The sequence below is a fragment of the Nyctibius grandis genome, chromosome 4 (assembly GCF_013368605.1).
Source record: "Nyctibius grandis isolate bNycGra1 chromosome 4, bNycGra1.pri, whole genome shotgun sequence".
In the NCBI taxonomy this organism is placed as follows: Eukaryota; Metazoa; Chordata; class Aves; order Nyctibiiformes; family Nyctibiidae; genus Nyctibius; species Nyctibius grandis.
In genome coordinates this window covers 79,274,607-79,300,380 of record NC_090661.1, presented here as the reverse complement: position 1 = coordinate 79,300,380, position 25,774 = coordinate 79,274,607, and the positions used below count along the sequence as shown (strand labels likewise).

The 25,774-nt window shown below is 38.2% G+C and overlaps 1 protein-coding gene across 12 annotated transcripts in view; it reads right to left on the bottom strand.

The window, feature by feature from the left end:
• The window catches only part of KCNMA1 (potassium calcium-activated channel subfamily M alpha 1), a 554,299-nt gene that overhangs the window by 207,504 nt on the left and 321,021 nt on the right, over nt 1-25,774 (bottom strand). For 11 of the 12 annotated variants that reach the window (XR_011047946.1, XM_068398028.1, XM_068398027.1 and 8 more), the window contains 2 exons: nt 11,624-11,717; nt 8,637-8,748 (listed from right to left, as the gene is read on the bottom strand). Coding sequence is in view for 11 of the 12 variants with exons in the window: in XM_068398028.1 (XP_068254129.1) it covers nt 8,637-8,748; nt 11,624-11,717 (206 nt within the window). In the remaining variant the exon portion in view is untranslated. Of the gene's footprint in view, nt 1-8,636; nt 8,749-11,623; nt 11,718-12,161; nt 12,225-25,774 lie in introns of those variants that run through there. The other variant, XM_068398034.1, reaches the window with a different exon arrangement.

Genomic DNA, 25,774 nt, shown 5'->3' with positions numbered 1-25,774 from the left:
TTCTAAATATTACAACCGCAAAAGAATACTAAGAGCGCTTCTTTGATGGGAGGGTTGTCTATATGACTTCATCTTGGCCGACAAAGAAAAAAGGAATTATGGAATTAAAATTTAGGCTGTTTAAGTGAAAATACTGATTACATTTACTGTTCATGGAGAATAAAAACCACAGATGTCCAAAACAGTAATACATATTTTGTATTTTAAAACATCAAATTTCAAAAAAAAAGAAAGTGCATTGTAACCAAAAGACATTTTAATTGTAGCTTTCTATTACTAGTAGCATGGTGGACATTTCAGTAATAATGGAGAAAAGGCAGAAGTGTTCCATATATATTTTATTTTATAACTGAGCAAAAGACAATCATGTAATGATGGCATACTTGCCTTCCTAATGTGACTAAGGAGAATGCTAATAAACACATCCATGACGCCAGACATTTTTAAGTCATCATGTCCAGGTAGCTCACGCCCAATAGTTTTAAAAACTCCCTCTGTGGACTACACAATGTTGGTTTTCACCGAGTCTAGCACATATAGTTTATAGAAGTTTCAGAAATATTTAAGAAAGTTAATGTTATTTCCATATGTTTAAAAGAAGTAACCATAGGCCTATTGATCAGTCTCAGACAAAACATTCTACTACAAAGTAATTAAGTGGTCAAGATAAAGGATTATATTTATATATACATTTTAGAAAAACATCCTATCCCATTAGCTTTTCTGTTAAATGTGATGTTTGAGTGATAAAGCTATAAATTCTGATGTAATGTACTCAGCATTGTCATGGCACTCATTAAATGGACCAAGAACCATTAAGTCTTGAAATAAATCTGGCATGTCTTCCCTGGGAGTCTTGTCAGGAGTGTGTTCTGATCTTAAGTTATTTAATACCTCTATTAATATTGTGGAGAAAAAGTAAAATCCATGCTAATAAAGTTAACCAATTACACTACAGGATGTAATGCTTGCTAATGAAGAGAACAAGCTAGTGAAAAGCGGGGCTTGGGATCACGTGTAAAGCAGGATGGCAACAAACTATATGCATTTGTTTATAGGTAACCATAAACTTAAGACTGGATTTTTTTTTTCACTAAAGATGCATTCTTGCTCAATCAAGTTTTTCCTCTCAGGAGGAGACAGGACGAGAAAAGATGCAAGAGGTCAAAGTAGTCCACCCATCCAGCCAGATAAACTAGGAAGCACTTTTATTTAAAGCCATATAACTGGTATCAGCTATGATATTAACTTGCAATAGCTCCTCAACATTCAGAGAGTATGACTACTTTGTGGCAAAGCCTGTCACTCATTCACACAGGAAAAAATCAAGGCGTCCCCCTACCTATGGCCTCTTGTAGTCAGAGTGGAATAGACAACAGAATGAATTTAGGGCCAATTTTCTATGCAGTGTTAAGTACCACTCACAGACAGTGATAGAATGGGAACAGAAGATGATTTAAATTATCCAGTTTACTTAGATTTCAGAGTTGTAGGGAAGCAATCACCAGTTTCTATGAACGTCAGCTAGATGACAGGAATGAATGATACTTGAGACTGTCCTCGTGTTTCTCCTCTGCTCCACTGTCTTTTGGCTAACTTGTTTGACTTCTCATCAGTGGAGGAGAGAGGAGGAGAGGCGTATTTTCACACTTGCGTGCAACAATATTCATAAGAACTGGTCGTAGATGTTATGACAAATACATATCTGTCACAAGGTTACCTTTTGATATTAATATTGTACCAACTCAAAAGCCTGTTTTAAAGTATCCCTTTAACTGGCACCCTGTCAAAACATACATGTTCTGTGAAAACTGAACTAAGACATCTAGAACAGAGTAAAAAATTGTTGTCTTCAATATAATACAAATGTGATACAGCCCATTCAATGACATATTATTGAAAAATCACCAAGCAGATTGAGTATTCAGAACTATTTTGATTAAATTCATTCTGATGACTGAAGGCGTTTGAAGCATAAGAAATATTACAGCACAGAAAAGTAGTGCATATGCACATATACATAAAATACAATTCTCCTAGGAAATTTTACAGAGTTTAGGTTCCATTATATATAAAATAACTTATGATGTAAGTAAAAGGACACAAAGTGCTTTAAAGCTGTATAAAATACACTGTCTTTGAAAGAAATATTGTACATTTTGGATGTGTATTCAAAGTTTTTGCCAATAGATGGCAGAAATGCACAATACTTAACCAACAAAATCATTGCAAATGATTGCAAATTTAAGATGCTGAGAAAGGGATAGTTTTGAGACCTGTGGATGCATCAAAAGACAGTAAATGACTATAAAGTTTTGGAGCTCGTAATTCCTCTCTTACACTGGTATCCCTACAATTTAATTATCAGAGCACTTCTTTGTGTCAGTATAACTAAGGTACTGCTCTTAAGTTCCATTAAAATATATATGTTTTCCAAAAAGAATAAAGTGTTCTGCAGATTCGAATATAGTTTCAGGCTGAGCTATAGGCTGTATAGGTTATGTCAAAAAAGTCTACAGGGTATTGAAACAATGTCACAGATTTTTAACTAAAGCTTCATCTTGAAGCACGCTTGCTGCATGACCATGGGGCATTGACACAAACAGCTTAACTATCTTAAGACACACTGTTTTTTCTCTAAAGCCATCTCCAGAGGGAAACCAATTTTGTTCTCCGACCCACAGAAATAGCTGAATGTCTACCAGAGATGTTGGAAACAGTCTTCTCAGACCAGGAATTGATACTGAGACCACAAGCCTCATCCAAAATTACTTGAGATGTCTGTAACAGGACCTAGACAGAATCTGGCAAGGACTGGAAAAAAAGGATCCCCTCTTTTCCATAACTATGTTAATCGCCACACAAAGAGACTTGTTCTCTACACTGTGCATGTGTCTACATTTGCATCTGTTGTCTGCCTTCTTTTCCCCACTGTAAATCTTGAATTATTTTCTGAAAAAATAGCACTGATTCAGCAGCAGCCTAGAGTAAAGGGGATTGTCAGGGAAGAAGGATGATGAAAAAATCTTCCTGATAATAGAACGTATTAGGAATTAGTTTCTATCACTTCAAATTTTGTACAGTAGAATAGATAAAGCACGGAGAGAACATGGTCAGGAAAAGGAAATGGCTTGTTTAATAGATCTTTTCTATCTTTTATGTCTGTGATTCATTAATATGAGACACTATCAAATCCATATAGTAGGCTTTATTTAAATCACTGTAGTTCTAAGGCTTATTGTTCCTCATTCACATGTCCTTGTAAAAGTGAAGGCAAGATCATATTTTACACGTTTAATCTTTCTCTAATAACACCATCCTGTCAAGGCAATTTGTTCCAATACAGTTTGCTCATAAAATCAGTATTTCCTTTTTCATATGCATACCAGTACACAATAAAAGCCATTTCAGTTATCTGAAGTGCCTTTGCTATCACAGAAGATAGAATAACAGTTTTAAGCGGCACGTAGAGTGTTTGTAAATCATTGCTGAATGCAACTGAAAGATGTTCATTTGTTGCAGGGCTCTCCAACTTGGCAGACTGCAAGCTATCCAAAGAAATGAAGATCTGAATCTGAAACTTTGCTATGATACTCAGATCATGATGACTGTGTTAAAAAAATAAGTTTTACCATGGCATTATTTCTCACATTGCAAATTTCTTGTTTTCATCCAACAACCTTTTTAGCCTACCTTCACTTAGACTGTAAAGACAGTATCCGGACTCAACAATGCACTGAAATCATTTGGTTGAAATTAACTGTCAAAATTACCCATAAGATCTCAAGAGCCAGAAACTCCACCCTTTCTGTTACCATTCTTCCCTTGGGAAGATTCTCTCAGCTCCACAGAAGCTTGCACTTGAACTGGAGAATTGTCCTTCTATCACTATCAGAAAGCTTCTTGTACAGTGTTGTGAAAGAAATATTTATGATTTTATAAAGCATAGCTTTAGCTTATGTGTAAGTATCTACACAAATGCTACTGCTTGCAAAACAGTGTTGGAAAAATGACACGGGGATCTAGATGCAAATGAACATCAGAAAACACACTGATGTTTGCATCTGTATAGTTTTAAGTCACCGCATAAGAAATTTTTAGACTGACTGTTGAAGCAATGTATATCACCGAATTACAGATTCATTAAAATTTTCTTCCCTTTCTCTACTCACCCCAATCTTTCAATAATATGTAGATCATTCCATGTGCCAGCTGTATTCTGCTCATGTACTTTCTTTTTTTATGCTACCCTACACTAGCAGAAATTATACCCTAGAAATCCTTTCTAAAGGATTTAGCAAATCTAAACATTTGATATTTTGCAGGTTTAAAGTGCTGTTGTGCCTTCAGCTGTACATTACAGAATCACAGAATCAATCAGGTTAGAAGAGACCTCTGGGATCATCGAGTCCAACCATAGCCCTGACATCATTAGGCAGCAAACGCCCTACCATGCCTACCAACCTTTTGATGGAAAAGCATTACCTGCTCCGTCTTGCACATTGAATTTTGCATGCACACTGGAATCTAGGTGGAAGATTAGATTTGAAACAACATCCTTTATGAATACTGATTCATTCATATATATTCATTCATATACAGCATTTTGACATGCAAAAATAGATTTTATGAACAACTGAATGCAAAAGAATAGCAGGGGAAGTAGAAGGCTTCAGATACTGAGAGTTACATAATAGCTGAATGGAGGCATTTCTGAACTAGCGTAAGAAAAGGAAAAAATCCACTGGCTTTCCACTATGGTACATTAAAAGATGATACATTCAGGCCACGTGTCTTCTGCTATAATTCACATCTTTTTATGTGCATTTAGTGCTCTGAAGGCAAAGCTTATTCTTGATGTAGGATGGCTTGGGTTTTTTAAATACTGTTTAAACCATGTGTTCATACCTACTTTATTGTCAGTTCGCTAAACCAGGACAGTTCTTGGGAAATCGGGAACTCCAAGAGCCTTGTTCTGGTGACTTTCATTCTGTCTAGTACTTAGATGAACTCATCACAGCTGACTGACATGAATCAATAGTGAAATAAACTGGAAAGACCCTCATGCACAATACGTTCCACACAATGTATTGTTATTTGGGCTCCTAAATGATCTTGACATTTAAGGTGTATAAAGGAATCCTGCTTAATTAGTTGCAAATCCTTAAAACATGCAAAGAATTATTAGGATAAACTGAAGTCCGAACCTGTTAAATAATTTTCTCATTGCCTAACATTAAGCACTCCCTATTTACTTGCCTCGCTAGAAGGCTAACCTCCCTGTGATTCCTATTTCCACAGGGACACTTGGTGCAGAAACCAGTACTTATGTGTTCTGAATCACCTTCTGCACAAGGATATCTCTCTCAATTACAAAAATGCTATAAAAGAAAAAGGAAAAGTAGGCATCTAACCTGAAACTATAAATAATGATTTGTCCAAACACCCTCCTTTCCCATCCACTCACGCTCCCAGTTCTGCCACTGTATTACCTACAAGTATGTCCAAAGTATTTGAGCTCCACAGGCAGAGTAAATTTTGCCATCTCTTTAAAAGGTCTAAAGGAATAGACAATCTTCATTCTTTCACTTCAGTGTATTTGCTTAAAAACTCTTTCATCACAGCATCTCAAAATAATAACTTGCTGATCTAAATTAGCTCAGGTAGTGTGGGTTAGATGAGTGGACAGTGACATGGATTGAGAACTGGCTCAATGGCAGAGCTCAGAGGGTTGTGATCAGCAGCGCGGAGTCTAGTTGGAGGCCTGTAGCTAGTGGTGTTCCCCAGGGGTCAGTACTGGGTCCAGTCCTGTTTAACTTATTCATCAATGACCTCGCGAAGAGACAGAGTGTACCCTCAGCAAAACCGGGAGGAGTGGCCGATATGCCAGCAGGCTTGCTGCCATTCGGTGAGATCTGGACAGGCTAGAGAGTTGGGCAGAGAGGAACCTAATGAAATTCAACAAAGGCAAGTGCAGAGTCCTGCACCTTGGGAGGAATAACCCCATGCACCAGTACAGGTTGGGGGTTGACCTGCTGGAAAGCAGCTCTGCAGAGAAAGACCTGGGAGTTCTGGTGGACAAGCAGCTCACCATGAGCCAACAATGTGCCCTTGTGACCAAGAAGGTCAGTGGTATACTGGGGTGCATTAGGAAGAGTGTGGCTGGCAGGTTGAGGTAGGTTATCCTCCCCCTCTACACAGCCCTAGTGAGGCCACACCTGGAGTACTGCATCCAGTTCTGGGCCCCTCAGCTCAAGAAAGACAAGGAACTACTGGAGAGAGTCCAGCGGAGGGCTACAAAGATGATTAGAGGACTGGAGCATCTCTCTTATGAGGAAAGGCTGAGAGAGCTGGGTCTGTTTAGCCTGGAGAAGAGAAGACTGAGGGAGGATCTTATCAATACTCACAAATACCTTAGGGGCGGGTGTCAAAAGGATGGCACCAGACTCTTCTCAGTGGTGCCCAGTGACAGGACAAGGGGCAACCGGCACAAACTGAAACACGGGAAGTTCCATCTCAATATGAAGAAAAACTTCTTTAGTTTGAGGGTGACAGAGCACTGGAACAGACTGCCCAGGGAGGTTGTGGAGTCTCCTTCTCTCGAGATATTCAAAACCCACCTGGAAGCGACCCTGTGCAATGTGCTCTAGGGGAACCTGCTATGGCAGGGGCTTGGGACTAGATGATCTCCACAGGTTTCTTCCAACCCTAACCATTCTGTGATTCTGTAAATTACAGTTATGTCAGGGACCCCAGTAATTCAGATTTTTGAATTAGTGAATTATTTCACTAAGGATGATTTTCCCTAAAGTGAAAACTTCTTTGGAATAAACACAGCGGAAGCAGGTGCAAAGCTCAAACATTGTAAATATGTCACTCCTAAGATGATTACATTTAAAAAAAAAATTCTGTGCCTCAGCAGGTGATAAACGTCTCGGGAATATTCTGTGAGAAAACAGGTAAAAAGGGACAATAAACAAGAAATCAAGAAAAAGTGAGAGATGCAAATCCTTTCAACCCTACAAATAAATACAAGTACAATGCTTAACTCTGCCTGCAAAATGACATGCATCTTTTAAAAACCATCCAGCAGAAACTGCTAAATGGGCAAACTCTCTCATTATTCTTGTTGGCACTGTTAGTTAGACTGCTGTGTCACCATGAGTCAGTCAGTTATGCAGTCACTTTCACAAAGGGTATTCAACTCAAATAATGATCTCTGCCTCATTTCCCAAATTTTGCAGTTTTGCCGTTTTCTCATTTGATATTCCTTTTCTATAGATCTTGCAATTCTAGTTTTTGCTCTTAGATAGCCCTCATCTCCAATGATTTCAATCTCAAAGCTCTGGAAAACTCCGATATGTTGCATTCAAGTGAGAAAATGCTTTAATTCACATAATGCAAAGATTCTGAGATTGAGTTATAGCTAGTGAAATCAGCATTTTTCTTTTAAGGATAAGCTTGTTTTTTATTTACATACCTTCTTTTTTATTTGATTTCCTATCATTATATGGAACTGTATGACATTTTCTCCTTCAAAAAGCATTATGTTGTTTTACATACGTGACAGAAGTATGTGATGAAGACAGTAATCATATGAGGATTTGTAGTGATCTTTTCTGGCTCTCTTACTGCTTTCTTCTTTGGCATACTAATAACCACTGATGTATATACTATGAACTCTAACGTGGTTATACATTCTTTAATCTCTTTTCATACAACAGTAATTCATCAATAATTTTTGCATCTTTGCACTTCTGTATCAAGTTGAAAATATTATAATACTATAAAAGATCCTCCGTTTTATTTTCCTTTCCGCGTGAAACATTTAAAATGACCATTCTCTTCAGTTTTCAGGGACAATGAGTGTCTCCATTTCTGGAGAAATGGATTGTAAAATTGTGAGGTTTCATATGTTGTCTAAAGACATGGCATTCACAAAGTATGCCATTTTTAGGAAGTTTTCCCTGAATAAAAACTCCCAAATTTTGACCTTTATTTTACTTAATTAGAGAGGATTTGCAATTTGTACAAGAAACTTCATATGCCGCATTATGGGTGTTCTTTAATCGATTTTTGTCTGCTCTGCTTTGTTTTGTATTCCCTTTTACATGTGGCATATTCTTCTCTAATGCATTCCTAGCAGTCCTACACAAATGTTAAGCCCAGCAAGTGTCTAAACAAATCTTTAAAATCTCTTGTTTCAGTGGATTTAAAATTTAGCTATATTGGCTCAAAATGTGAAGAAAATTTCTTGATTTCATTGTTGACAATGATTCATGGCAATCCAGTTCAGTAAATGAATGGTCTGGATCACCTATTCAGGTTGTAAGCTGAGACAATTACATCAAATTCACCATTATAAAAACAGCCTCGCGTTACACAGTACTTCCAAGCTGAAGTTCACCGCCACTTAGAGCATATTATACTAATAAATCAAGAACAAAATGAATTTAGTAAGTGCTTTTTCTGACATAACCCACTTGTCTGCTGAAATGGCAAATTCACTGCAAAAACAACTTTGGTAAGATTCTTCTGCTTATGCGACATCACAAGATGAAGAAATTCTCCATCAAAATGTGCAAAGTTTAAGTATTTTTATAACAGCTATTAAAAGGGAACACTATTTTACTTACCAAGCCAACTTCTGTTTAAATATACTGACACAAACACTGGAGGGACCGTGAAGAAATCTACTACTGAGTTAACTTCTAGCCAAAACCATAGCTTGTCATTGGCTGCTATGAACTGAAAAAAAAAAAAGAAGGGTAGGGATGAAAGAATCAGATTACGCTCATGGTAGTTGCAAGTACGTGCAACTTTTTCCATTCTAAAACATTAAACTCCACAGTTAGTGGAGAAGTAACTGATGGTTTAGATCAGTCCAACAAAAATACATGTCTCACTGGAAAGAAGTCTGCATTGTGCATTGCTTGATAACCACAATGAGATTAAAATGAAAGGTCTACCTAAAGAGACAGATCATTTATATGATGACTTGTAATATCTGTGCTAAAAAAACATTTTCTCCACAGTTACAAACAATGTATCAGTAATATCAGAAAAGTGTAGGTAAGTATAAAATATTTCTAAGTATATCACCTTTGCTCTATCACACCAAACAAGTTGGTAGTAGTCTCTACCATGTATTTGCTGTTCACAAGTTTCTAAATATATGCTAGTTTACAAAGAGTCTCATTATCATCCTATCCAGAGGTAGTCACCAGGATGACTCCTACAAGGCATAATTCAGGACTGTATTTCCACAGGGCACAACCTTCAGGCTTTCAAAAAGGTTAAAGTGTGTTATTCAACAATGAAAACACTGTCTGTCGACTGTAAAGGCCACTCACTTTTCCGTCATAGCATTTGAACAGTTATTCATTTAGGGAATTAGCAATTAATAAAAGCCCATTTCACTACAGAAGCAATCCTAGCATGCTTGAAGAGACATCATGTTCTTCTAGAAGCACTAGCATAATTCTATCGCTTCCAAAGAAGGATTACTTTCATACTTGTCATTTCTCTGCCAGACTCTATTGCTTGATTATGTGCTAACTCATGCAATTTGGGCTTAGTCTTCATCAGCAGTTTGCAGACTTCAATTCTAAGTTCTCACATAGTTGGAAACTAGCCAACAAAGATTTTAAAATGGATATATGTGTGTTTGAACACAAATATCTTCTAGAACAAAGATACGATAATATTTATATCATCTTGAGTTACAACATCATTTTGGAGAGAACAGATGGGGAAGGATGAGATTTTAAAATATTTCTTCAAATACTTTAATTTGCCAGTGAGTCCTCACAGGAGATATTTATCAGAAAAAAAAATAGCTAAAGGTATGAGATGCTTATTACATAACTAGCAAATTCATTATCAATCCCATTCTTGAACCCACACAGCCAAGTATCACCTTTTCCTCAGGAACTCCTGTTTAGTTCAGCAGAACTTCTTGGAGAACTGAAGTTACAACTGTATTAGCATTTTAACTTAGATAAGGAGTACTAATCTGAAGTGAATCCTTATCATCTCCACTTACCATACTTCAGTTTGCATCACAGAGCAGTTTTGGGCAACACAAAAATTTGTTTTGGTTGAAACTAAAACTAGAAAAGGTGTTCTAGCAGTGCATCTCACACACTGTAACTGCTAAAGTGCATTCAGTCAACAGGACTCCAGTGGACTCTACAGTACTGACTCTCCATTCCAGGAAACACACAGTGTGATGAAAGTATTAGCAAGAGCTCTCAGTATATTCTTTCTTATTGTGCTCTGCTTCTTGATAATGCAGCCTAAGTCACTGCTTTGGATAAGTAAGAGTGGCCAATACAATTTTAATTCTCTTGGTAAGAACATACAACCTTATCACTAGCACAAAATTCACAAAGCATTTGGATACTTCTAAAAAATGGTTCTTGGCATTTCACAAGTACCATGCACTGAATCTCCTATATCAAAAAGTTAACCTATATTGCAGGCCTGATGGACAGCTACAAAAGCCTCCCAAATCCTTAAGAATTAGGGGCTATTACACTATATGCTTTTAAAATACAGCTTTAAATGCACACATAGTAGTGTAAATACTGAAGAAATTTATCTATTTAGCTAAAGGATAGACACTAGACTGGGTGCACTTACACTGAGTAATTAAATAACCTACATTTGCAACAAAATTACTTACTGAATCACCAGAAAAAGTTGGTTAAGTCGGTTAGAAGTTAAATAGGAAGAAGTCAACTATCATTGTTACATAGGAGCTCCTGTGATTCAGGAGCAAAACAGACAAAGGAAAATCATGAGGCAATACTTGTATCAAATTTAAAGAACAGTGTGGCAGGCTTTCTGCTCACATGAGGTCTTCCTTGTAGTTCTGTTATGCTTGAGGCCTTTTTTCCCTGATTTTCTAATTAACAACAAGCAAACTTAGTTTTCAAAGTGTATTACTACAAAAAAAAAAATAAAACCAACCAACCAAAAAAAAAAACCTAACAGCTTGAATTGCAAGCATTACTGGCCCAAACTTTTAAAAGTGCCTAACTGTTCCAGATGTCCCAACTTTCAGATTCTGCAACAGCATTACTGGATATTCAAAAAGTGATACGTATATTCTAAGGACATACATTTCAGCATGTTGGCTAGTATTTACAGCTTCTGCAAAGCATTCATTAGCAGTCTGGGAAAGCAGATGTGCATAAAACTGAATATATTAGCTCTATCAGCTGTTATCTCAACCTTCGACTGTCAAAGACACATCTAGCAACAGAGGAATAGATCAAGTATTCACTAGTCTTGCTGAGGTAGTAATCACTCCCCACTGAGAACACTGAAACTAGATTTGATGTCACTGACTAGCACTGAACTATAATAGTTTTCATTTTCTACCACACGAGAACATTCTGGAACAGATGACTTAGCTTATAAACTATCAGTCTCGTTAGAGATCTTGGATGCTTATTATTATTACCTAAATGTTATCAATCAAATGCTTTGCTCATGCATTTTAGAAATTAGCTTAATTTTGTCCAGCCATTGTAAAGTCAGGCTGTATTCAAAGACTTTCCCTGTCTAATAGCTATATTCCCTCCCTGACTCATGCTATCAAAGACACGCTACTTACACGCAAGCCGAAGTAGAGTAGGAAGAACACATTGAAAGCCATGTCGATCTGTAATGTGAAATCTTTGTAGAAATTCTGGCAGGATTCTATTGGGCTATTTGAAAGAAAAAGAAATCGGAGTAAATTGTCAGTATACAAGTTTCTACTCTGATGATATTTTTATGCATTTCATTAAAGACCTTGATTCAGAAATCATATTTCTGTTTTCCAGTTGTTTACAAGATACAAGCAAGCATTTCAAATGAATTATTTCATTCATTCAGTTAGTCATTCATACAGTCTTTATATTCACCTGTTCAAGTAATATCTGAGAATTAACATGCAGATACCTTTAAGAAAGGACAAGCAGGAGAATACCTCAGGATTCCTTAACCCCACATTAACCCTTAAAGAACTGACTTCTTTCTGTAAGAGACATACCTATGATACTTTAGGAACAAACCTAACAAGCACACAGCTATAGCGAAACATTACATGTTTTTAATTCATGTCATAATAGAAAACCTTAAAAAAAAGTAGCTGCTTCGGAATACATTACCCATTAGCAACCTGGGGTACTTAGTCTTGTAGAATCCCTTGTTTATAAGAAGTTGGTTTTGGGTTTTTTCCTTTTTCTCACTTCTTTTTTTTGTGTATGGCTATTTAATGTACTTTATGTACAGTACTACAAGCTGAGTAGAAAAGCAGCATAGCCCACTGGTAAAATTAAAGAACAAAATAAATTGACGAATCTGAAGCAGTACTCTAAGGGTTAATTTCTGCATGCAGGTTAATTAAAATACCTTTGTGTGTGTCAGGCAGCCATTGCAAATTCTAGCTTATTATATTATGCTTTATTTAACAGTGGGAGAGGTCCAAAGCATACTCTATACAAACCGGTACTTTACAGATGTACTTTTATCTAAGGAAGGAGATAACTTCCATGAGTACGATAAGTGATTTATTTGCAAGTCTTCTAAAATAGGTTGGTGAAGCCACAGAACAATGTTGAAGTCACAGATCAAGGTGAAAGTCATGTCCCAATATACGCTGATGTATATACTATATATACGTAATGTCCCACCATATATACATATATATACGCACATATATTGCAAATGATCATGTATTCATCACAACTGTAAAAAAGTGGAAAACTAGAATGTAGATCATTTGGAACCCTAGAAAACATCCTTTTAGGAAAGAAGAAATATTTGGCTTCTCACGTCAAATAAATCACTGAATGTGAATGTAATACCAGTTAGTATAGCGGTAGCTCGCTCTGCAAATATAATGCTAGACTGCTCAACAAGCAAGATTCTATGCATTGTGAATGTCAGTTACCTAATTTAAGGCATAAAGGAAACTACCTGGGCTACCAGGTCATTACACATGCAGCCAAATTTTTCATTCATTGTATACATTACAGGTCATACAAGTTAAGTACAGCATGCCCTCTCCTGTCTTTAGATGCATGAATGTATACAGCAAAATTCTCCTTGACCTACAATAGCTTTTGTACAAATACAAGAAGCTTCAGTGCTATAGGAAATTATATTGAAGTGTTTTTTAAAAAACTATTTGCAAAGACATTGAAGTTATGAAACATTTCTGTAATAGTTCAAATAAAATTGATTTACAAAAGCAAGCAGAAGAGAAGAGAAGCCAAATGTTAACACATAGGATGGAAGACACCACCTCATACTTTACAAATACAGCTCTAGCTACAAAAAGAGTGGGTGTAATCCTAGAACCCAACAGGATCATTTTCTGTACGGCATTATTGAGAGCAAAGGATTTTGTCAAAATAAGGTAGGCTACCTTAGGTATGCATCCTATCAACAGAAATCACAGGATGTACAGCAGAAGCAGAATAAACAACCCTGCACTAACACAGAGGCTTGGACCCTGAATTCCAGGTTAGGTTCCTGTAAAAGCTGCAGAAATTCACTGAAGGTAATGGAATTGCACAGATTTGTAACTTGGATAGAGCTCCATTATCTTCCTTTCCACAGCTATTTGGCACTTGTCATGATTGTTAGAAAAGGTCAGCTGAGGTTGCAGTGAACAGCTCTAGTTTTGTACCATTGTCCTTTACAGAAACCTTCAAGATCTAACAAATTAGCTAATGTATAATACATCTTCATCTTGTTTGCAAAACACTTAGCACAGTGGACCACAATCCTGATTTGGGACTTTTGTTTACCTAGGAGTAAAGGAGTACCTAGAGGAGAGGAGTGAGTGGAGGCAAGTCTATGGCAGTGGCAAAAGGCGAGTGCCCTCCTTGCCTACCTTGCCTCCACAGGTGCCTCTGAGAAATAGATATGAAGCCCTAGTGGAATACAGCCAGTCCAATGGGGATGTGGTGGAGAGGCAACCTATATCAGAGGTCCCACCACAGTCAGAAAAACCTGACAGGCGTATAGCTACCTCCTCCACAAGGAAGAAGAGAAGAGTTTTAGTGGTTGGAGACTCCTTCCTAAAGGGAACTGAGGGCCCAATATGCAGAGCTGACCCCCATCACAGGGAGGTCTGCATCTGCCTGGAGCCCGAATCAGGGATATCACCAGGAAACTCCCCAACCTGGTGAAGGCCACAGACTACTACCCCCTGCTGATCTTCCAGACAGGTGGGGAAGAAGCTGCATCCTGTAGTCTGAGGGGGATGAAGAAAGACTACAAGGCCCTAGGACGGTTGGTGAAAGAGTCTGGGGCACAAGTTGTTTTCTCCTCCCTACTTCCATTTTCAGGTGATGACGTGGGATGGAATAGTAGGATTCTCTCTATTAATGCCTGGCTACGAGACTGGTGCTACAGGCAGGGCTTTGGGTTCTTTGATATGGCTGGTTTTACAAGACACCAGGCGTGACGGTAATACATGGGAAAGGTTTATGTCGCGGGGCAAAAGGGTTCTGGGACAGGAATTAGCAGGGCTCATTCGGAGAGCTTTAAACTAGATTCGAAGGGGGATGGGGTAGTAGCTGGGCTTGCACCACTGGGGCAACGCTCTAGTGTTGAGGTAGACCAGGAGGCCTCCCATCCCCCTGGGGTGAAATCGGTGTGCTCAGCTCGCTCCCTGAAATGCCTGTACACCAATGCGCGCAGCATGGGGAATAAACAGGAGGAGTTAGAAATCCGTGTTCGGCTGGGGGGCTATGATCTAGTGGCAATTACAGAGACTTGGTGGGACACCTCGCATGACTAGAATGTGGTCATGGATGGCTATGACCTCTTCAGGAAAGACAGGCCGCTAAGGAGAGGTGGTGGAGTTGCTCTTTATGTGAGTGAGCAGCTAGAATGTATTGAGTTCTGTCCAGGGGCGGATCAGGAGCGAGTTGAGAGTTTGTGGGTGCGAATTAAGGGGCAGGATGGCAGGGGTGACACTTGTGGGTGTCTATTACAGGCCACCGGATCAGGATGAGGAAGGTGATGAGGCCTTCTACAGGCAGCTGAGAGCAGTCTCGCAATTACAGGGCCTGGTTGTCATGGGGGATTTCAACTACCCTGATATTTGCTGGGAGGCCTACTCAGCCAGCCATCCTCAGTCCAGGAGGTTCCTCCAGTGCATTGATGATAACTTTCTGATGCAAATGGTGGATGAGTCAACTAGGAGAGGAGCACTGCTGGATCTTATCCTCACTAACAAGGAGGGTCTGGTTGAACAGGTGAAGGTTGAGGGCAGCCTTGGTTGTAGTGACCATGAGATGGTAGAGTTCACAATCTCATGTGGCAGGAACAGAATAGCTAGCAGAATCACAACCCTGAACTTCAGGAGGGCCAACTTTGGCCTTTTCAAGCAATTGCTAGGGGAAATCCCATGGGACAGGGTACTGGAAGGTAAGGGGGCTCAAGATAGTTGGTTAACATTCAAGGACTGCTTCTTCCAAGCTCAAGATCAGAGCATCCCAGCACGTAAGAAGTCAAGGAAGGGTACCAGGAGACCTGCATGGTTGAACAGGGAACTGCTGGGCAAACTCAAGTGGAAGAAGAAGGTGTACAGATCGTGGAAGGAGGGGCTGGCCACTTGGGAGGAATAGAAGTCTGTTGTCAGAGGATGTAGGGAGGCAACTAGGAAAGCTAAGGCCTCCTTGGAATTAAACCTTGCAAGAGAGGTCAAGGACAACAGAAAGGGCTTCTTCAAATACATTGCAGGTAAAGCCAACACTAGAGGCAATGTAGGCCCACTGATGAATGAGGTGGGGGCCCTGGAGACAGAGGATAAAAAGAAGGCGGAGTTACTGAATGCCTTCTTTGCCTCTGTCTATACTGTTGGAGGCTGTCCTGAGGAGCCTCGGACCCCTGAGGCCCCAGAAGTCAGGATAGAGGAGGAATCTGCCTTGGTTGATGAGGGCTGGGTCAGGGACCAATTAAGCAATCTGGACATCCATAAATCCATGGGCCCTGATGGGATGCACCCGCGGGTGCTGAGGGAGCTGGCGGAAGTCATTGCTAGGCCACTCTCCATCATCTTTGCTAAGTCGTGGGCAACGGGAGAGGTGCCTGAGGACTGGAGGAAAGCGAATGTCACTCCAGTCTTCAAAAAGGGCAAGAAGGAGGACTTGGGTAACTATAGACCGGTCAGCCTCACCTCCATCCCCGGAAAGGTGATGGAACAACTTGTTCTTGGTGCTGTCTCTAGGCACATCAAGGATAGGGGGATCATTAGGGGCACTCAACATGGCTTCACCAAGGGGAAGTCATGCTTAACCAACTTGATAGCCTTTTATGAGGACATAAGCCGGTGGATAGATGATGGTAAAGCAGTGGATGTGGTCTATCTCGATTTCAGTAAAGCGTTTGACACGGTCTCCCACAGCATCCTCGCAGCTAAACTGGGGAAGTGTGGTCTGGATGATCGGGTAGTGAGGTGGATTGTGAACTGGCTGAAGGAAAGAAGCCAGAGAGTGGTGGTCAATGGGACTGAGTCCAGTTGGAGGCCTCTGTCTAGCGGAGTCCCTCAAGGGTCAGTACTGGGACCAGTACTATTCAATATATTCATTAATGACTTGGATGAGGGAATAGAGTGCACTGTCAGCAAGTTCGCTGATGACACAAAACTGGGAGGAGTGGCTGACACAACGGAAGGCTGCGCAGCCATTCAGAGGGACCTAGACACGCTGGAGAGTTGGGCGGGGAGAAACTTAATGAAATATAACAAGGGCAAGTGTTGAGTCCTGCATTTGGGCAGGAACAACCCCATGTATGAGTACAATTTGGGGACAGACCTGTTGGAGAGCAGCATAGGGGAAAGGGACCTGGGGGTCCTAGTGGACAGCAGGATGACCATGAGCCAGCAGTGTGCCCTTGTGGCCAAGAAGGCCAGTGGCGTCCTGGGGTGTATTAGAAGGGGTGTGGTTAGCAGGTCGAGAGAGGTTCTCCTCCCCCTCTACTCTGCCCTGCTGAGGCCGCATCTGGAATATTGTGTCCAGTTCTGGGCCCCTCAGTTCAAGAAGGACAGGGAACTGCTAGAGAGAGTCCAGCGCAGAGCCACGAAGATGATTAAGGGGGTGGAACATCTCCCTTATGAGGAGAGGCTGAGGGAGCTGGGTCTCTTTAGCTTAGAGAAGAGGAGACTGTGGGGTGACCTCATTAATGTTTATAAATATGTAAAGGGCAAGTGTCATGAGGATGGAGCCAGGCTCTTCTCAGTGACATCCCTTGACAGGACAAGGGGCAATGGGTGCAAGCTGGAACACAGGAGGTTCCGCATAAATATGAGGAAAAACTTCTTAATGGTGAGGGTGACCGAACACTGGAACAGGCTGCCCAGAGAGGTTGTGGAGTCTCCTTCTCTGGAGACATTCGAAACCCGCCTGGACGCGTTCCTGTGTGATATGGTCTAGGTAATCCTGCTCCGGCAGGGGGATTGGACTAGATGATCTTTCGAGGTCCCTTCCAATCCCTAACATTCTGTGATTCTGTGTAATACTAGAGCTACTTTTTCTGCTAGTCATATCCCTAAAGCATCCTTCATTTCAGAGATCATCTCTCTCTCTCTCAATTTCTAAGTTAATTTTAAAGACAAACACAATGTCCTTTCCTTTTTACTTGAAATGATGTTTGTCAGAAAGGCATGTCACTAAGGCTAAAGTAATGATTATTTGTACTCACAGGATGGATTATACAAGAGTTTAAATTTTCCAAATTAAATTTTGGTGATATTCTTCAGTTTTGATTTTTTGTTTTCATCTGTAGCTCACATTTGAGGTGAGAGAAAAATATGGTCACTAATCTTCATTTCACCATTCAGCCTGCTGCAGAAAGGAAGCCAATTTGAAACTCCTCTTTACATCAAGTTTCCCAAAAACAGAAATGCTACAATTCTCAGAGTTCCAGACAGTAGTGTGCTGGGGTCTTCAGGACTAATAATATATTCCCTGTTTTAAATTAATCAGATGGCTTGTCCTATGGGATTTTACTCCTTTAGGTCAGCAAAGGTTTCACCTTTGAAGGAGGCAACAGACTGTTCGAAATGCTTTTATTACTCTTCCATGTAAGCGTGCTTCATTGTAAATATGGTTTCATGCATTTATACTGCTAAAAACCAGGACAAACTACACTAAAATCAATGGAATAATATTATACTAACAAAGACAGGAAAGATTTAAGACGACTGGATAAAAATTAGGGTAATGATGTAACTCTAAATGCAATATTTATGTGCACTTTGAAAGAGCATCTTTAATTTGCTACACAAAAATTGAAAAAAATCTGCTGTAGCTATGACGACTTATGTTTTGAAAAGAAAAACTCATGGCATCAATTTTATTTTACTTAATGTAGGGATAGCCTGCTGATAATCTATCAAGGACTAGAATTCCCATTTGCCCTGACATCTTGTATATATAGTAAACTAAATGCTATAAGCAATGCCTGGGCTACACAAGCAAGATTTGAGAGACTGACAGTTTTCTTCAGGTCAACATTTATATCTAGTTATTATTTGCTGCAACTGTGTGCTCTGTGCTACAATTTAATATAAAAATCGCATCTAGAGAAACAACAGTGGTCTTAGTTTGCCTAATCTGTAGTAAAGACAGAACCTTATTTGATTTTTCAGGCATGGACTACACTCTGTTAATTCTCTTCCTTCTTCTCCTGCTCTTTAAACACTGCTATTCACTTCAGTTTCAAATTACCTCTATTTACTCGCTCTGTTTATTACAGCATTTTTATAGCAATACTAGTACTTATAAAGCCCAGTAATACAGGTATCATAGGTATACACTAGTTCAGTGAGCAAGAGTGACTACAAGAGAAGTAACACAATTACTCCAGTTTAACTTTATACAGATGGGGCAAACTTTTGACAAGGTGTTCCCAGCATCCTTAAACCTTTTTTTTTGCAATTGACACTGAAGCCAGCACTTTACATAACACTTTTACCACAGCTGAACAAATGAACGAACCCCTTGTCACTTCAATTCAAAAGAATTTACTGCTATTTAAATAGCTACTTTTGTCACAAATTTGTTTCATGTATTTATTATTCTAACTTATTTCTGGTTCATTTGAAATGCTTCTAATGCATTTGAAATGGTTCCTCTGGGATTATTCTTTGAAGAGTCACAGAATGAGTGGGAGAGGGCAAAAAAGAGTATGCATTTTAATGTTTTCTGAAATCATGTTTCTGCAAGTATATTAATACAAAACTTCCCATAGAAGAAGCCTTCACAGAATATTTCCAGGCTTCTGCAATTGCAACAGAGTTGAATTATCTTGAGTGTTTTTTCCTGTATCATTGCACCTCTTGGTAGGAGCTGTAAAGCCCATTTCCAACCTCAGATCAAAGCCTTGGCACAACATACCAATCTATGCCACAGTGCAATCCCTTCCATTATGACCACACAGAAGTAAGCGAAGAAATTCTATATTCATTCAGACTTCAGGCCAGCTGTGCAATCATAGTGAGACCTATCTGGATATTTTACATAAAATGTTCCCCACAGTAACAGGAAAGGTTGTGCAGACCCAACTTGGCACTTGAAATAACTATCCAATATGCAATTTACAGTTCTCTATTCTTTCTGTGTAAGGAAGTGGACTCGTATTTTTGGCACATGTCATGTCAGTCTGCTCCTAATGTTTTTTGCCTTTTTTTTTTTTTTTCTTTTTAATGACAAGGCCTGCAAAGACTAAGATGGATGCCAATTTTTATCCATGCATAATTATATATCAAAATGCAAAAGGTTAATTTTAAGACATATTAACCTAGTTACATTTTGCCAAGTGTTTTGAAGATAAGAAGTTCTATGTAAAACATTCATAAACCACCAGAAAAGAAAATTACGTCTACTGTAACTTCAGGAAAGTACTGATGTTAATACCATACCACAGCTGCTACATCTTTGGAACTTTAAGAAGTTATTGAAATTTTTAGAGATTCAGAGTATTGTCCTAAATAACAATTTTAATTTTTGGAAGCCAAGTTGTCTTCTGAATGGTAGATGAAAAGCTGAAACCATTATTGAAATTAGATAAAATATATAATTGAAAAAGTTGGAACTAAAAAAAATTGTTACAAAATTACCATGCCTTGGAAAGAAACACTACGAATATAACTATGAAAAATTAAGTTTTTAATTTTCTTTGCTCATGACAGGTTTTAGATTGCACAATAGTACATTATATGAAAAAAACAGTAAAACGTGCAGTTTCTATCGGAAGGAATGTCCATTGACGAGAGTGAATTTTAAAATCAAATTATAATTATGTACAGAAATACTGGTAGAGGCTGCTAAAATATAATCAACACAAATGAATAAATAATTTAGAGAAACTACTCACTATTTAGAAGCTCTTTAGTATCTCATCATTTGAAGACATTCCATTCACTTCTCACTTTCAAATTGTATTTGAATGCAATTAATATATATTAATTCGGTCATGTAAATTTTCTTTGTTCATAAAACTGTGTATAGTGGACTTTTCAAACTATTTTGTTTGACTGGAAGCTCCTCTGTAATAATGAATTCCCTCAAATTTATTTATAGAACAAACCCAATTTTACGAAGTTTAGAGTAAAAAATAAGTTTGGCATAAATTTGATGTAAGTTTCCATTTATACTCCTTTAATACATATTTTTAACAGTACAGTAAAAAAAAATTAAGGAGGTTATGGTTAGGCTTTTTAACTGTGTTTCAGTGACGTAGTACTAAAGTAAAACTAAGGGAAAAGCCAGAGGTATCATTTAGTAAAAACAATGTTCATTCAATGCAGAATACCTTCTGTTCCTATAACTATGGTTTAGTTGTACAGCTCAGAAGGGAATAAGCAGTTAAAACCTTCTTTACTGAAACAGGCATGAACATACAGCAAAATTATAAACACGGATGCCGATCAAGCGTCAATCACGTGAAACAAATACCATAATTAAAATAAATCAGCAAGACTAAATAAGAATCAAAGGTGTCAAACATCTCACAGAGTGACAGAGACTGTACCAATTATTTTCTTACTTCAAATAGCTTTCATTTATTAACCAAGTTAGTTCCACATTAAGAAAACAAAAAGTATTTTCTTGTATGTGTATTGATCTTCTAAATGCAAGATGCCTTAGTAAATGACTCAATTTAGAAGGCCTTTCTTTGAGCCATAATATCAATAAGCTCATTAATTTTTTGATGGCAAACGTCTTCTAAATTACTTCACTCTCCCTTGACATGATGTGCTCCACCACTGGGGAAGTTTTGCTACCAACATTTCCAGCTAGCACTGCAGGATATGCAGGAAGAGCTAAGTTGGTTTCCTTGCCAAAAAGGAAGAGCAGCCAGCTGGATCAGAATAAAGTTTTAGTGAGGCAAGAGGATGATCCACTTTGCCCATAGCAGAAGTGCAGTGTAATCTGCCGTCACAGCCCTAAGTCTTGGGATCCACAAAACTCCATGGGATCATTACATCCCTAGTTATAGATATTTTCTAAGAGGTTTTGTGTGTCTGGAACTAGTGAATGACAGAGGAACAGCCCCTTTCTCACTGAATTTTGCAGGCAGTTATGACCTGATAGTTAAGGATGATATGTGACCATTTCCTCTGTCTTATTTTGTCGTTGATAAAGATACATTTAAACCCTCTTTGACCACTCAATCTCCCAACTTTTAAATCCTTAGCTGTTTCTCCTATAAACACCCAGAGAACTTTCTGCTCCCAACACATTTCAGTGTCAAATCCTGGAGCTTCTTTTTTATACTCATAGCTAAGATGTTGACCATGCTTGGCTGTCTCTCCCTGTCTCACCTTTTTTTATCATACCTTCCCCTCCTGTCTGGACTCCGTATTGCCTATTACGTTATCCTCGTCTTCCCTCAGAAAGCTTCAGATAAATATTCCTGCATAACTCCTTGGATTTTGCCAAGTACCATTTTAATTCTCTATTCCGACTCTCCTTTGCTTAATGAATTAAACCATATTTTCTTTCCAGTCACGAAAACTCCTCAACTTTGGCATGCAACGAATTTATTTTGGATTACTCTTACTGTCTTTGTTTCCATCTCACTTCCTGCCCTGTCTACATGTGGGCTGGCCTCCCTTCTTCACTTTGATATGCATCTTTCTCTTTCACATTCCTTTTGAAAATGCACTGCTGACCTTAGGCTCCTACACACTAAGCTGTCTTTGCATTAATTACATCAACAATCAGTATCCACTTTGTTCAATTTTAAAGTAAATGAGCAAAATAGAAATCTGATCAAAATAAAAGATGAACTGGCAAATAATGTGAAATAAAGCTATCTTCCAAGATTTCTTAGACTATTGCTTAATCTAGACCACCTAAATTGCAAGCACCTCAAGGGAACTGCTTTTCAGAAAAAAAGCAGGAACAATGCAAGTGCCTGTCCTTATTTCCTTTCCTAATTTCTATCACAACACCTTCTGTTATTCTTTAAAGTCTGACAGAACACAAGCTGGCATTAGAATATTACCCTTCCATTTCTAACCTATTTAAAAAATGCATCATGACTCATCTGTTCTGCAGATGCTTTCTACAACTAAGTATTTCTATATTATCTCCCTTGCACACTGGGGAACCCTTGACAAGCTTTTAGACTAATCTGGGTTAAAATTAACAGGTTTCCTCATCCTCCCTCAAAAAAAAAAATCCACTGTCAGAAGAAATAAGCAACAACAAAACCAGATCAATCAGTAATAAATTAGTGCAACAGCATCATTTAGTAAAGATTTTTCTAAGAATCAGAGACAGAGACAGATTGTTTTTCCTTATGATCCTTTCACTTTTCTGGATCATGTGATAAAAAACAGGGCATAATAGGTTTTTTATTTTCCTTCGAATGTTAACTTGTTTTAAATTTAGAGATGCATGTAAATCCTGTGACTTGACGGTTTTTAATGCAAAATTAATTCAGTTTAGAAACTGAGACCAAGAGGGACTTCCAGTGGGAAAGGAAAGAGAGGCTCTTAATTTTAATTTCTGTCATATGCATGTACAAAATTAAGAGCCAAATTAAATTGGTACAACGGCAGAACAAAGGTATACTATCCTCACACCCTTCTCAGATGCCCAACATTTTGCCTGGCATAACTCTACTGACTGTTACAGAGCTATGTGTGACTGACAACATACCAAGTGACCAAGTCAAGTAACATTGCTAGTACTTATTTTACCTAAATGAACTAATACAACTTCATAAAATTCAGTATAGTCTTGTCAGTTTTCATCTTTCTTTTTCAAGTTGTCCATGAATTTTAAGTACATCATGCTTCTTCATATACTGTCCTAGCAAAACATAAGCCAACCTACCACAGAACTCAAGGAAAATCAAATTCTTATCTTCCTCAGCCCAAACACAAAATTGTATACAAGTATGATAACAAGAAAACTTTATTTACATTTTTATATTGAATTGCTCAGATATACACAAAATATGCACATTAAAATTGCTCACTCTGAAAACAGCGTATTTCTTAAAGTCATCAGGGTGCACATACATTCACCACTGCCTGCAGCACGTCTTCTCTAATTACTGTCTTTCACAAACAAAAGCTAAAGGAAGATTCCTGCAGAACAGCTAAACAACCAGGAACTGAGTGCTAAAACATGCGTAAGTGAGTGGCCCAGAGTCAATCTCCATAGCTCTTGTAAGTTCTTTCAGTAGTGTACAGAAAACAGAGCATGCACTTTCTTGCAAAATACACCATTAAGATCTTCATCCTACCTAAGATAACTGCATTTGGAAAGGTTTGCTGAGAACCACATAGGTAAGTAGGAAGAGTACATTATTCTATTTCGCATCAAATTTGTTAATTGCTTACCACAAGCTGAGAACACCGGCAACTATGAATAGTATTACATTACCTTGACAAAACAATCTCCCTGATGACAAGCCAATTCTAAGAGAATGACAGAGCAAAAATGCCGGGGATCACATTTTTAATCACAGGTTTTTGTGTGAGACTACTAACACATTAAAGAGAAAAACACCACTATACTGTTTCAACTAACATATTATTACCTTTTTTGACAACATTTAAAAAGCCACTTCAGCTACATCTAGTATGCTAACTGCATTATAGAAAGATTATGTTACACTACATACCCTGTTCACTGAAGCTGACAATCTTGCAGTTTCTGACTTTGCAGTAAGACCCCTTTCTATTACTTTGCATGTTATTATTTAATATAATTGTTAATATTCTTTATCAAAGTGTATTAAGGAGTAATAAGTTGTTGTAGCTGTTTACTTCAGAGAACAGAAAATAATTGGTGACATGAAAACACAAACAAGTCATATGATGCTGCAAAAAGAATACAAATCCCTTTTCCATGTTGACATTGAATCGAACAAATGGAAATGGATCAAGTTAGTGAGAAGTCAATCAGAAGCATAAAACTTTTCCAATTAAAACATATAGTTAAACACTGGAATAGGTTCTTTAGAGAGAATGGTGAATCTCAGATTTTTAATACTGGTAAATACTTTTCAGCCTGGGATATACAGACCACTTACCGTCCTTGTATTTGTGTATGTCAACAGAATGATCTACACATGTGATATTTTTTAAATTTCCTCCTTCTGTAGGAGAGGGCCTGCAAACCATTGATCTCTCAGATAAGTGTCTGTTTGAATGAATTTATGTATAGCCACTCTTACCTTGCAGCAGAAGGAAGAATGACTTCCCGAGATTCCTTCTTGATCTATTTTATGTGATTCTATTTTGCAGCTGCTGTCTTTTAAAATTACCCAAAGGTGCTTTTTACATTTGCTATCCACTTTCCTCAAACTCAAAGTTTTCAACAGCCCACCATCATCATCGGTTTCCAGCTCCAACTACTCCTCCATCTCAGTGTCTTTTATTATCCTTCTATCATGCTGATACTGTTGTCCAACTTTTAAGTCTCCCTCATCTGACTGCACTCTTTGAAAAAACACCTACAATCTTCAAAAATGAGAATGTCCTCTACCTATCCTATTTGACTCCAGATTAAGATTATTAATCATTTTTCTTTTGTATATCATCATAAAAATTGAGCTCTGATTTTCTGCTTGATATGCATAACTGATTCCTCCAGATTATCAAGTAGTGTTTCCATATGTTTCTTGCTTGCTGACATACTGTAATTAAAAAAAATAATCTTATCTTATCAAGTTTAGTCTAAATTCAACTATCCTAACTGAAAATGACAAAAGTACCAGATAAATTGGAGTGATAAAATATTTCCGGTTCATTCATCTGACCGTCTTTTCTGGAATTCCCTCCTGTGATACTTTAATGAAAATATCTGGCTACTACCTAGCTTTTACTGAGTAGTAATAAACTTGAACCTAAGGTATATTATTTGACTTTAACGTCAGTGAATAATGTAATTAAGCAATGAAAGCCAGAAGTAGTGTGAAGTGGTAGAAACTTGATGTTACATTACTGGATCAGCATCTTTGGTCAGGCTTTTTCGTGCATGCACCCAAATCTTTTATTATCCATAAAAAGCTATCTATATTGTGTTAATGTTAAATCTAAAGCAGCCCTAATACACAGTTACACCAGGCAGGATATATTGTTTTATATTTCAAATGAAGGCATAACTGTGAACATGAACCATGTACATTCCTTCAAAAAATCTGCATAAAACTAGAAAATATATTAGTTCCAAACAAATTTTCATAATTTCAGATTCTCTCTCTCATTCCTTGTGAGGACCTTTTAGCCTTATCTATC